Here is a 14,592-nt window from a genome sequence, read left to right as displayed (position 1 = left end):
CTTGTGAATGCTCTTTTAAATTATTGTAAATGGAAATGGGGTCGTCAACTCTAGCATTTGGATAGGTCTATTCATTGTTGTCAATATGATTCTATTGTCATTATCATCTAAGTTTTGCAAATACATTGTACAGCCCTATATATATCCTTCTGTATTTTTCAAACACTCCTCTACTTGTATTTTTGAACAAATATGATAACTATCTTGGTCGAATTAATTGTTCCATTATAATGGACTAGGTCGATAAATCGATTCCCCATCTTATCATTTGAGGATTATTAATATTAGGAATAATACTAATAAAATTAATAATTCTTAATAATATATAATCCAACAACGATAACACTAATTTACTATATGACAATAATAATTACATACAACATATTTAAGAACAATTTTTAATAACACTAACAACATAATCTTGGAAAAAAACTCATACAATAAATTGAGTTCTATTTCAAAAGTTTTAAGTGTTTTCATCGATTTAGGGTTTGAATGTGTGAAAGGATATGATAAAAATCGAAAAAGTGATTTATAGAGTTTTAGAGAAGTTGGACAAGCAAAATTTGAAGCATGTTCTTACAATTGATATGTATCAAGTCGAGGTATCTATGAGTTAAGTTGAAGCCTAGTCTCAAATCCAAAGCAAAAAATTCATATTATTGTTTAAAAATTAAATATTATTTTATATTTATAAATTTTATAATTAAATTTAAATAATATTTTAAAATGCTTAATTTAAATTCGAGTTTACCTAAAGACAAAGAATTTTGCCCAAGTGGGGCTGAGTGGAGTAGGCTACTTTGTCCATGGACAAGTTTAATGTCAAGTCTAAGGTCAGTAAAAGTACCATCGAGATATTTGTATTAGGAGTAAAATTACATTTTATCACTTATACTAAAAAATGGGCAAATTAGCCCCCGTACGTAAAAAAATAGTGCAAATTGGCCATCTATTTTTCTTTTTTCAAATTTTTTTAACTGACGTGAAATTAATGGATGAGTAATGACAAAATGCTATGTTAACAAATATTTTAAATTATAAGAACCCAAAAATAAATAATCTTTTAATAATTATTTAAAAATCACAACCAAGATGAATCTAATAAAATCATAGGAAATTATTTAAAATTTATTAAAATTTATAGAAATATTGAACTTACTAAAATTATTAAAACATCCATAATGAATTTAAGCAAATGATTGTCTATGTTCAAATAAAAGGGATAAACTTTTATCCGATTCATTCTAGAGTGATTTTTAAATATTATTAAATAATTATACAAAATTATTTCAGAATTATAAATAATTTTTAAATTTTATAAAATTAATAATTAAAATATTATGAAAGGTTAAAAATAAAATAATTAAAATTTATTAAACATATATATTTTTATTTTTATTATGTGTCAAAATGTGAAACTGCTACATATTATTATGAACGTTAATCAAACAAATATCTAAAAGGAATATCAATTTAAGTTACTATTTGTAAGTTTAAGCACTAATTAAATATGAAGTAAATAAAAATCGTGAAATTAATATACTTTGTATATATTATTAATTTTAATATACTTACCCTTTAAATTATAGGCTGGGGTAGTGGGTTTTGCAAGGTACTGGTGGAGAGTGATAGTTTGGCAGTAGCTAGAATGGTGAATGGGGAAAATACCGTGGGCAATAATTTGGCTATAATGAGGAACATAAAGGAACTGAGTAGACAATGACAGACGCAAATTCAACATGTTTTTCGTGAAGCTAACAATGCAGCTGACATTTCGGCGAACCAGTCATTAACAAAGGTCCGTGATTACGCATCTATGCAACAACCATCTTAAGGGCTAGGAAAAATCTTACTAGGAGATGTTACACCGTGTTTTTTTTTTACTTAAAAATAAAAATAAAAAGTACTATAAAGATAGAAATGGGTAAAAGTAGGAGATGTTACGTGTATTAGTTACAGTAACACATTGGTTTTTACTTTTAAAAAAAGTAAAAGTAGGTAAAAGTATTATTGGAATATTTATATTATCTAAAAAAATTGAAGTGAGAAAATTACTATAGAAATTATTTTTATATTAAAAGATGAATTATATTTTATTTTCTCTACTAATAAAATAAATAAATTAGTTATTTTACATTAGATTAAAAGTAAATTGATCCTTTATGTTAAAATTTCATTCATTTACACGGTTAAAATTAGTGTGATTGATAAAATAACCGATAATAACATATGATGTTTTACATATACCTTATATTGATATACATAGACTAATTTTTAACAATAAAAATAGATAAATTTTAAATAAGAGTACAAAGACTAATTTTTACATTTAAATAAAAAATAAAATACAATCTAACTTTTTATATAAAGACCTCTATGATACTTTAATCAGTAAAATTATATTCTATAAAACGTTCAATGGAGCTACCTTTCATTGGTCTTTCGGTGAATATGTTTATTGGGCGAGATGCTTAGGCGAAGTTAGAATCATTTAAACCTCCCCTAGTTCTAGGCATAATTAAAATGCGTGTTTTATTACTATGATTCGCTGCTAAAATATTCAAAATTGTTTTAATATTTAAACATTTATGAATCTCCTAAAATCCTCAAAATACATTAAAAAAAATTAAAAAATTCAACATACCTTAGTAGATTTGATATTCCAAATTTGTTTTGGAATGGAGAAATTGCAAAATAACAACAACAACGTAACAAAAGAGTGGTGGTGGTAATGAAAAAGGAAGAAGACAAAAACAAAAGAATGGTCGTGTTGGGGGAGATCAAAGATGGTAAGCTAACTCTCTTTTGAACTGTTTGTTGGTCAAACTCCATCGATGTCAGAGGGAGATATCCCAAAGTCAAGATTTTAGTTAACATTGGTTGATTACCGTATCCAAGTTGTAATGTTTTAACACTAATTTAACGTTGTAGGCAAGTAGTTTTAATTATTGGTCACCAAACATAATTTAATTCAGATCCATTATTCCAAACCCAATAAAAAACCCTCAAATTTTTTAAAGTAAATTTAAGATATAGATTAGTAGAAGAAAAATTAATTCTTACGTCAACCCCCAATAGACTCGCATTAGCAATCCACAAATCCCAAAATTTTCCCACGCTTTCTCTCTTTCTTGAGAACAAAGAAAAAAAAAACATGAGGGTACAGCAGAGGCCGATCCGCGCGATGTCGATGTGGGTGAGACGACAGCCGCCGAAGGTGAAGGCTTTTTTGGGGGTAGTATCGGGGATGGCAGCGCTTGTTCTTCTTCGTTTCATCGTAAACGACCATGACAATCTCTTCGTCGCCGCCGAGGCTGTCCACTCCATCGGAATCTCTGTCCTTATCTATAAGCTTATTAAGGAGAAGACTTGTGCTGGTAATTGCGAATAAAGCTTGAATCTTTTTGATAAAGGAATTCTAGATTTGTTATTAGAATTGTTTTTGATTAATTTGTAGCTTAAACTTAATACATGGATGCTTTTACCCTAATTTAGTAATTTAAGGAACTCATGAAGGGTAATGATTAATTTGCAAAATTTTGAAGGTTTGGGTTTGGTCTTGTGGCAGGCTTTGATGAGAAATTATTTTATTTCCGATGCCTAGAATTATATATATATATATATATATATATTTGGGGTGTTAATAATCATTATAGGGTATCATATCAATTTACATTGAAGGGTTTCTTCTTGATGCAAAGTGCCTCTTATGCTTCATTGGTAGCAATAAACTAATTTCACTTGGTAATTTTTAGTCACTCACATGACTTCTTTTGTTTTAAGAAAAGGGGAGGAAAGTTTTTAACTTATTTTGAATATATCTTTTTTTTTTACTAAGTTTTACTTCTCCTTTTAATTTCAAGTTTAAGTTTGTACTAATTATTCTTTATGTTATGACAAAATGTTTTTCTACTCGTGTAATAATAAACCTTTCTCTTGCTAAATAACCAAGCAAGGTACTAGAGAATTACAGGGGCCTTGTATGCTGCAATGTATGATTTGATCGAAACTAATATCGTACAGATTAGGAATGGGAAACTATATTCCCGTTCAATCAATATGCTAATTCTTTTTGCATGAGTATCTAATGCAATTTTTAGGGTTTCCCCTAACTGTACGTATGACAAGAATGTTTGATTGATAAATAAATGTTGTTTTTGGAGCACCAATACTTGTTCCCTTTCTCACATCTATGACAATCCTGGCATGCTTAATACTTTTTGGTTGTTAAAATGCTGTATGCCTATTAGTCTTGGTCAACTGTTTACACGACATAAATGATTGAATTAGGTAACCCTAGATTATTGGTTAAGCATGCGAAGAAAGTCTTTGTTGGCAAAAATATTGATTTTACTCATTCAATAAAAAATTTTGAATGGTTGCAGGGCTATCGCTCAAATCCCAAGAACTAACAGCTATTTTTTTAGCTGTTAGGCTGTATTGTAGCTTTGTCATGGAATATGATATACATACGCTACTTGATTTAGCCACATTGGCAACAACTTTATGGGTAATTTATATGATCCGTTTCAAACTAAAGTCCAGCTACATGGAAGACAAGGACAACTTTGCTTTATATTATGTTGTGAGTTTTCATCAGTCATATGAACTTTTATTTACTTGCAATTATGTGTATGCAGCCCTGTCCTACATATTGTTGAATTTAGGAATGGACCATATATCCTGTTTTTCTTGTTTTCCTAGTCAATAGATGGCCATGTTTTGCAGTAGAGCCAACGCTCTCTATCATCTGAGGTGTATATAATCTTGAAAGTGCTTGGTATGCTTACAGAAGCAGATTGCTAAATATTTTTCTCCTATCTATGATGGTAGTTGTCAGGGATTTCCTGTTGGTTTGGAGATCTGCATATTCTTAAAAAATATTAAATTTTATTTCTTTTCAATCTCTGTTTCTTAAATAAGACATCTGCGTATTATTTGAGATGCTTTGTTCTCTTTCCTTTTTCACGTGTTGCTCTTTAGATCAGTGCTGGTCTTCTATCTATTGAGTTCTCATTTGTCTTCAGTTGTTCTTAGTGCTGTTTGTTTCGAATTCCAATGTGAAAGTCACCTTGCACCTCATCCCTCTTGTTTTGATTTAATAAATACTGTTATGTAACCAATTGAAGAAAATTATTAGCTTGTTCTTGTTGCAACGCATGGACATACATATTAATTGCACAACTGTCTTCTTTGTTGCTCAAGTGGATATTCTGAGCACATTCTTGAAGTCATAACCTGACTTTTGAGTTTGAATGCAGCTTGTCCCATGTGCTGCACTGGCCCTATTTATTCACCCCTCTACTTCTCATAATCTAGTGAACCGGATTTTCTGGGCATTCTGTGTATATCTAGAAGCTGTTTCAGTTCTACCCCAGCTGCGAGTGATGCAAAATACCAAGGTATAAATTACTTAATGATAGATAAACATTCAGAAGGTTTATTTATAAGATTACCATCTCTAACTCATCTTCGTGCTTACAGATTGTTGAGCCTTTCACAGCTCATTATGTATTTGCACTGGGTGTTGCAAGGTTCCTCAGCTGTGCTCACTGGGTTCTCCAGGTTTGATCTTGTGACTTGATTGTGATTGATTTTGGTTATCTTTTTATTAATGTTTAGCAATTTTGAAATTGAGGCCTACTTGGAGCATTAATTGGATGCTAGTCTGTGGTTAAATTTTGTCTGCTTTAGAAATAATAGACAACTTGAGTCTGCTTGATGAATGATCCTGAAGGTCGAATTGATTGCATATTGCCTAGATGAGTCTGGTTCTAGATGTTCATATATGTCATTTCAGTTAGCTGCATTTTATGTCAACATAAGTAATTCTGCATGGAGGGGAAATCTCTGTATGATGCTGATTGGAGAAGTGTCATTGTAAATTATTGTGAGGGCAATTGCATTCAGATATTAATTCATTCCTACTGCTTTCAACAGGTTTTAGACAGTCGAGGACACTTGCTGGTAGCCCTGGGTTACGGATTGTGGCCCTCCATGGTTCTTATTTCGGAAATTGTCCAAACTTTCATTTTAGCAGACTTCTGTTACTATTATATTAAGAGGTTGGTTACAAATACATTATAATGTGTGGTATACAAGTACAATAACTAATACTATAGTCTACCGAAACATTGTTAATGTTTACTTATATAATCATTTATATTTTGCAGTGTCTTTGGAGGGCAGCTTGTTCTCCGTCTTCCCTCCGGAGTAGTATAAGTGAAGATTCTGTTTTGCTTTGGTTGATGAGCTTGTTTGCCGGAAAAAGCATTACTCGGTTAAAAATGTGACTAGGCATCCCAGTTCAAATTCTGGTTTTTGCTCTTGACATGTTTCTTATGACTGGAAATTAGCGGATTGTTTGTAAATTTCGGGGTGCAGAAACTTTGGGTGGATATATATTGAAAACATTTCGTAGATGGATTAATTTTTTATGTCAAATGCTAATCTTTTGCTTATATGAAGTTAATTATTGTAGACTGTTCCTAGATGTGATGATATGCATTGGCTCTCAGCTAGCGTACAATTTTTAATTTGAAGTAATAATCTAACAGGTCTGGATGGAAATGAATAGAAGTTCTAGCTTACAGTTCCAAAATATACTTTGACTGAAACTGGCTTTAGATGATTATCAACCTTTCATATTTTGGAGACATTGAGAATTCACTTTCCCACCTGTTTACAAGATTGCATGTAAAAAGATCAGTTTGGCTGAAGCTTTTAGAGAATCAAATGACAGAATACAAGAAATAATAATCATATAGATTTAGAGTATTCAGTTTCGTAGATTCTTTATGAAACATGAAATGCATAAGGTCTCCTTTTGCATGCATGATAATTGATTTTCACTATGATTATATAATAGAAGATCCAACTTCTTTGAAGTTGTAAGACATTATTCTTATACTGTCAGGTTTCTTGCAAGAATACCCTCAAAGGTAACCCCTGGTCCAAACGCTAAAATCAAGCCCCATTCACTCTCTTCTTCTGGGCACTCTTTCTTCTTCTGCTGCTGCTTCTTCAAGATCTCTTCTATCATGTATTCCAACACATACACAATTGTGTTACTGCTAGCATTTCCATAATCCATCAACGCTCTTCTACTGGCACTTAGTTTCTCTGGAAACAAATCTAGTCGTTTTTCTATTCTGTTCAAGATTGCAGGTCCACCAGGATGAACAGCCCAGAACATCTTGTTGTAGTCCTTGTCAGTCAATCCAACGGTTGCCATCAACTTCTCACAGAAACTTTCAACGTTATCTTCAATTATCTGAGGAAGCTCCCTTGCAAGCTTGAAACTAATCCCCTCTTCTGTAAGTTTCCCATCAATCGTCTTCTCAGTATCAGGCAAGAAATTCTGGATTGCAGTGTGAAGCTCAAAGAGAGGTCTCTCAATGCTCAAAACTGGATCAGAGCCAATGATCATAGCTCCAGCACCATCGCCAAAAAGAGCTGCACCAACCAGGTCATATGGTCTATCTGCACTTGGAGGTTTGAAACCAATAATGGTAGTTTCAGAAGTAGCTAGCAAGATCCGACTTCCGGGATTGTTTTCGGCAATGTCTTTTGCTACACGAAGGCCAGCTGCACCCCCAGAGCAACCCATGAAATAGAGCATCACACGTTGCGTCTCAGGGCTGAGTCCAAGTCCTTTGGCCAAGTAAAGGTCACCACCAGGCAGCCGAGCTTCACTCGAGGAAACATAGACTAAGTGGGTTAAGTCTGATATAGGCCTGCCCCATTTTTTGATACAAACTCGTGAGGCTTCAACAGCCATCTCCGTGACAGCATCGTTACAGATATCCAATCGTTGCTTCACAGTGGGGAGTCCCTCAATGGCAAGCTCTGGATACTGCTTCAGGATTTCTTCTGACATGACCACATACCTTGTTTTAACAGTAGTTGTCTTGCCTGCCAAGAGCCAAAATGAAGGGAAATATGTTAAATAACTGTTGAAATTGAGACTGAAAAAAGGAAGAAGGGAGAGGGGAGACTAGCAATATAGCAAGCAAAATAAATCAGAGGTGGAAGTTGGTAGTGTTACAGAGTCGGCTTAGCTTCTTCCTGAGATCTGGGTCATCGCAGTTGGTGTTCTTAAAATACCCATCAACCAGAAACTCTTGCATGACAAGCTGGTGAGGGAAAGCCTTGCCCAGAGCCAGAATTGTGGCTTTCCCGGGGTTCACCATCTTTGGGAAACCTTCTTTTGGTTCCTCTTCACTCCCCATATTTTCTTCCCTGAAACGTTACTGAATTTACTCCCTCGGGAGGTTGTATAGGAACTGTTTTACCTGCAAAGGAGTATTGATGGTATGCTACTCTCTCTATATATTTATATATATATATTTTCGGTGCTTCTGCAAGCACAATTTTTTAGAGCGAGCTTAAAGGGAGTTGTGGATTACTCATTCCTATTAAGAAAAATGAGAAAGGTGTCATTATTATTATATTGAGAAAGAGCCGTTGAGAAGTAAGAACTTCATGCAGTTCATTTTAACAAGCGTTGGTTGGGGTTTGGTTCGAGGTTTAAATTTGCATTTTACTGTATTGATAGCATGGTCGGATACGTCAATTGCTATGTAAATATGTACCCAAAGTCCTTAATTTATTTGGTGGAGTTTTGCTGATAAAGAAAAACAAACCTACCGGGCTTGAATCATTTGCCAAGATATTCTACTATCTACTCCAATGCATTTACAGTGTTAGTTGATCTGTCAAAGAATGCCTATGAGGAAACGAACAATAAAATAACAAAATGCAGTGATGACAGGATTTAGTTCGTCTTCCCCACATCACTGCATGTAGATTTGATCGTCACCCCCCGGGTACCGTTACTTTATATCAAACATATTCTCCGTCAGCCTTGACTTGAGTTCAAGTTTCATCTTTTTTCTTTTTAATTAAGGATTCGTGTTGGATTCAAAACTAAAAACACAAAAGCTAAGCATACAAATGAAGAACGTTAAGCTGAAATCTTCACCTTTCAATGAATTATAAGGATTGTTGTAAAGGTTTCCTATTATTTTTATAAAGGATTCGATCTTTGTAACTATACTACCCCCCAAAAAAATGCCTTACAATGAATTTATGGGAAAAAACAACAAAAATTCCCACCAAGTTATGATTTGGTGAGCAAACATTTACAGAGATTTTATTTATCCATATCAAGTAAATAATCTCTTGAAAGTCAGATAGATGCAAAGAAGAAAAACTGGGTTAGTAGGTTTCAAGCTGGAGCTGACATTTGGTAGCATGGGGAAAGTGTCTGGAAGTGGCATTTGACAGTCTTCACCATTGAAATATATTCTTCGAGGTAGCGCCCATCCGTTTCTAAGTGTAAAGGAATCTAAATCTTTCCTTAGTAAAATCTGTGTGGATACTGCACCCACTTTATCTTCTTCAGCATAGAGTAGCTCGTCATTATAATACTCAATCCCCCAAAATAGAGCAACCTCATCTGCAAGAGTTCTTCTTAGAAAGAATTATAAAAAAAGTAGGAAAAATCCATCGTAATGACCAGGATTCGGACACCTCCTCAGGGCAAATGGACTCTCTTAATGGAGAGCCTTTGGTTCTAACTGGGGAAGAAGGCTTGAGGGGCTTGTGAGTGCCCAAAGAGGACTTTCAATGTAGCCTAAAAGGGATGATGGCCAAAACCCTGGCACGTGAGGTGAAGCGGGAGATATGTCTGAATCCTGGCCATTGGAACAGTATTGTAAACTGAAAGTACCTGAAAATCCAAAAGAGGGAAGCATTGTACTGTTAAAGCTATATGCAGTTGTACTCTGGCTGAAACCAGGATGCTGAATTAGCACATTCCAGTTTGAATAGTTTCTTTCATAATTGTAGTTTGAGATGGTCAGCTTCACTTTCCAATGTGTAACGTAATTTGTCATTATATGCCAATGAATTCGAATGGGGCACATATGGTCAGTGCACTGAACTATATCATTATTATCAAATGAATCGGATTCTGGTGCACTATAACCTTCTCTGGCATTGCATGAAGAAACAAAAGATGAGTGTCGTTAAAGCTTGGAAACTATAGCTAGGAAATAGAGGTATTTTGGTTTTGAATTACAAAATGAAGACAATTGTAACCCACCTTATGCATGAAACTGTGTTTTTATCTGCTTCTCTGCATCCACAGCTGCAAGTAGGGCATGATGTGATCTTTGGATTGTAAAATGTGGAGAGTGAAACACAGCATACAGGTGCTTGATTGGCAATAAAGCTGGAATAAGTGCATGTTGATTTCCAAGTTCCTGGTGAACACATGGCTTTCATTTCACAATATTTATTTACCTCTAAATCTCAAGGAGAGCTTTTCAGTATTTAGTGGATACAATGGTGAATAATGAAGTTTAAATTGAATACTTACTGTAAGCTTGGAGTTGTCTTTTACCCCCAATATCAGAATAAACTGTGGGATCAGTATCCTCAATTAAGTCACAAGTATAACCAGGGCCTGGAGCCATTAAAGTAAGATTGATTGGTGCCTGCACATTCGGATTCGCCCCTAAGTTTCCGATCGTCACTTCGAAGGATGAGAATGACTTAGAAGGATTGATAGCCCAAGCAGCAAGAAGACCACCATGACAACAACCATCTGGCATGTTTTCTGATAACTCATCCGGCATAAGATCAGCAATGACAGGGCTTTTCTCGCAAGAGTGCGGCGGTGTTTGGAACTTGAACGATGAACAGTTCCCTTGTTTAGTAGCAAAAGCACCTGCCATAGACAAGATGGTCTCATTCTTGGCCCATGTCCAACCCAATTTCCAACCAGGTTTATCAACATGGCGATATTGATAATAATTTTGAATTGTTACCCTTGCCTGCAAACCAGAACATCCTGAATAATCACATAGTGAATGAGTGAAATGAAACCCTGCAGTGATTATGAATGATATACAAACCACATAGCCTTCTGGTATCCATTGATTAATGTCAAAAGTAACTGTAATGTTGCCATTGGGATCCAAAGGATCATAGCAATCTGCAAGCCAGTAAGAAATGCAAACAATATATCATTAACATTAATTGATAGTTTCATTTATTAATAAGTCTAAGAAACAAAGAATGAGAACTGCTTGATGCCTGATAAAGTGCAAACAGTGATTAACGATATCAGCATCAAAGCAAGTGACCTTTCAAGAGAAAGAAACAGCCCCATTTTTTTTTGGGAAACAAATAGCAAAGTTGAGATATGGGGTTTAGATATTAAGTTGAAAATTTCTGACGAAGTATGTATTGTGATGTTAGTTACTAACAAGGTAGAAATGGTGTGATTCCATCTGGTTAAAACCCAAATCCTCATCACTTTCACAATGCTGGGGTTTGGACAAACTAGAATCATTGGAGAAATCAGAAATGGATATTAAAAGACAAATCCCAGATAGCCAATTAGAAGATTCCTTGAAGGCCGGAAGCATATTAAAGCAAAATGGAAAGTCCTTTCGGTTTTGGAATGACATTGTTCGTCCTTTGTGACATCAACTGTTGAAAACCAGTTAAAGATAAGAAATCATCACTTAGCAACAAAATCATCATATTTGAAAGTTGAAACTATCATTGACTAGGAAAACATGTAATTGTTGTAACTACGAACAAAGGTTACTGAATATATACGGTTGACAACCCGACCACTATGAAGCCCTAATGTCTTTTTTACATGTCGCGAGATTATCGAATAATGAGTAAGATTATCATCTATACAGCGACTGAATGTAAGTGATTATTATGAAATTTATCAAATTTATCAAAAGTAAATTTAGTTAACTAATTAACATGAGTAAAATTACAAGTATGCAAAAACAAAAGAAAGTGTTAACAAAGAATAATAAGCAGCAAATCACAAGATTAATTACTATGACACAAAGGAGCTAAATTAATTGCTTTCGCTTAACTTAAAATTATTAAAAACAATATTAATGATGTTAAGGAAAATTTGTGGCAATTTGGTTATTTACTAACCTAAAATTTATAAGTCCCTTTAGCATATTATGTTCAATTAACTTCAAAGTTTCATAAGCAGACATCATATTTAGGGGTTATGCAAGGTAATAATATTGTTAAATATCATTACTAATTCAATCATTAAGAGATCAAACAAATATTGTGTCTACTAATTACCATCTTATTTGGATTAAATCACTAGTTCATATTCTTCCCTACATTAATTATGCATGAGTAAGCATGTTCATGATTTTATTTGAATGCATAAACAACCAAAGTACATAACACTATCAACAGAGTATTAATAACATAAGCTAAGCGATATAAATCTTAAGGGATAAAGATGTATAAAGTTTAAATCCCTTAGAACTCTTATCTAGTAGATAGACACAAATCTTGAACGTCTTAATCTGTATTGTTGAATTTAGGGGAACTCAAGTATAAATAGAGGTGTTTCCCCTCATTTGTAATCAACCAGTTTTAATCCTTCAAAGTAATAAAATACTTTTGAAAGCATTTACTAAAACACTTACAGTATGTTTGGTTGGATGGAATTGCTATGCCATTCCTGCCTTATTCCGCGCGTTACAGTGATTCATACGTTTGGTTCACCGTTTAGGTGATTCTGCAGTTTAGCTATTACAGCCATATCCCCTCACCTCCTGTAATAGGTATTCATGAGTGAGGAATCGAATTGCTATTCAACACCACGCCGAATACATTTTCAGATTTTGGGACCAAAATAGCCTGATTTCTTCTCCCCAAAATTCTGCTCCAGATTTCTTCCAACCTTTTTCTCCAAATCAAGCATCCATCCATCTACCCTTCATCTTCATCTCCTCAAAGGTACGTTTTTTTTTTTTTTTTTACTTCAACCCGATGCTTCTCTCACCCACCTCTCTTGCTTGCTTTGCCTCCGCCACTTTCATTCCTCCACTCTTTCATGTCACCAACTGAAGTCACCAGTTCCTCCGTTCTTCTCGATAGCCTCTATCTTGTTTATGATTTCAGTTTAGGGGTTTGCTCTGTTCTGTTCTTTTTTTTTACTTTTCTTATCTATTATTCTTGTTTATAGCAGAGAAATAACTGTTTGTCTTATTGTTACTGCTAGTGGATGTTCATTAATTTATTGATTTCGGTTCCTCCCTAATGCTTTATAGTTCATATTTAGTTCATCTGTGCCTTTTTTATGGTTCTATGTTTTGTTGACCTAGTTTAGGATATGGATTAAATTTGGGATATCTTCACATTTGGTGGTCTTTGTTGATGCTATCCTGCCTTGAACCAATCTATCTCTATGTTGCTTGATTTGCTTTGTCTAAACCCTATACCGGTGGTTGCGGGTTGATAGGCCACTTGGCTTAATTACTTATCGCTTGTTGTTCCTCCCGATTACTATATTTGCTTGTAATTTCTGGTTCTTGCTTTTGTAGCCTCATTGCATTCTATTATTTCTACTAAGCACAATAACTCGAGACTTGACTTACTCTCTTGCTATAGTAATCTGAAATAGATGGAAACATATCTATGAAATGTTGTTCTGTATTTTTCTTCACAAGCACATTAATAGAAAATTGTATAATTTATCCGGATAAAGTATATATTAATAGAAAACTGTATAATTTACCCGGGTAAAGTATGTATTAATAGAAAACTGTATAATTTACCCGGGTAAAGTATGTATTAATGTAAAACTGTATAATTTATCCGGATGAAGTATGTATTAATAAAAATCGTATAATTTACCCGGGTAAAGTATGTATTAATGTAAAATTGTATAATTTACCGGATGAAGTATGTATTAACAGATATACTTAAGATCTAGTTGGCACTTAAAATCTAGTTGGACTACCACGTAGGATTATCATTAGGAGATAATAATAACATAAATGACTAAAACGTAACATTTCAAATATAAGTGACTAAAATGTAACCCGAGGCAAACAAAAGTGACTATTTTGTAGTTTACCCATAAATAAAACATTGCAATATATGTAAAATTTATTAATGTATATATATAATAAACTCAAATAAACAATGAAAAGATAATAAATTCTTAGATATATATATTTGTTTAATTTAAAAGACTTTTATAAAATATATTCAGAAATCTACCAAATAACGGAAAATATTTTACATAAATTCATCCAAACACCGAGAAAAGTAAATCATTTTCCATAAATTATTTTCCGGAAAATATTTTCTTGGCAAACAAACGAGCCTAAATATGTATTGAAGTTTAAAATAATAAATCGATTATATATTTTTTATAGTGTTATATATTTTGATTTTTAATTCATATAATAATAGTTATATAATGAATGTTATTAAATTATATTTTTATTAAATTATATTTAATAATAATTATGTTAAAATATGGTTAAACTATTTATTATTTTTATTAAATTATTTTCAATAATAATCTTATTAAATTTTAATAACAATAACAATATTCATCTCCCTTAACAAAAATTCTACTAAGGGTATTCTGGTCATTTTAGTTTTTTTCCTTATACTATTACAACATCATTCCATTCAACCAAACACAAGAATACTATTACAGTTCTATTCCATTCCATTCAACCAAACAGTTGAATTACTTATTACAGTTCTATTCCATTACAACTC

At 33.2% G+C, this 14,592-nt stretch overlaps 3 protein-coding genes across 3 annotated transcripts; 1 reads left to right on the top strand and 2 right to left on the bottom strand.

Moving 5' to 3' along the window:
• The first annotated feature begins 2,683 nt into the window (after positions 1–2,683).
• Positions 2,684–6,470, top strand: LOC108476620 (uncharacterized). The gene is made up of 6 exons (XM_017778888.2): positions 2,684–3,380; positions 4,389–4,588; positions 5,265–5,405; positions 5,488–5,568; positions 5,944–6,068; positions 6,177–6,470. Exons 1-6 carry the CDS (start codon positions 3,158–3,160, stop codon positions 6,223–6,225), a joined length of 819 nt encoding a protein of 272 aa, XP_017634377.1. The 5' UTR covers positions 2,684–3,157; the 3' UTR covers positions 6,226–6,470.
• A 315-nt stretch (positions 6,471–6,785) lies between these two features.
• On the bottom strand, positions 6,786–8,463 carry LOC108476619 (type III polyketide synthase B). Its single transcript, XM_017778887.2, has 2 exons — positions 8,051–8,463; positions 6,786–7,917 (listed from the first exon to the last, which is right to left on the bottom strand). Exons 1-2 carry the CDS (start codon positions 8,232–8,234, stop codon positions 6,908–6,910), a joined length of 1,194 nt encoding a protein of 397 aa, XP_017634376.1. The 5' UTR covers positions 8,235–8,463; the 3' UTR covers positions 6,786–6,907.
• A 1,097-nt stretch (positions 8,464–9,560) lies between these two features.
• LOC108477974 (COBRA-like protein 1) lies at positions 9,561–11,483 on the bottom strand. The gene is made up of 6 exons (XM_017780429.2): positions 11,280–11,483; positions 11,097–11,106; positions 10,926–11,005; positions 10,388–10,844; positions 10,112–10,271; positions 9,561–9,999 (listed from the first exon to the last, which is right to left on the bottom strand). Exons 1-6 carry the CDS (start codon positions 11,481–11,483, stop codon positions 9,561–9,563), a joined length of 1,350 nt encoding a protein of 449 aa, XP_017635918.2.
• Between the last annotated feature and the right edge of the window lie 3,109 nt (positions 11,484–14,592).

This window comes from Gossypium arboreum, chromosome 12 (assembly GCF_025698485.1).
Source record: "Gossypium arboreum isolate Shixiya-1 chromosome 12, ASM2569848v2, whole genome shotgun sequence".
Classification (NCBI taxonomy): Eukaryota; Viridiplantae; Streptophyta; class Magnoliopsida; order Malvales; family Malvaceae; genus Gossypium; species Gossypium arboreum.
The sequence above is the reverse complement of the archived record's forward strand: the minus strand, read 5'-3'. Positions and strand labels throughout refer to the sequence as shown.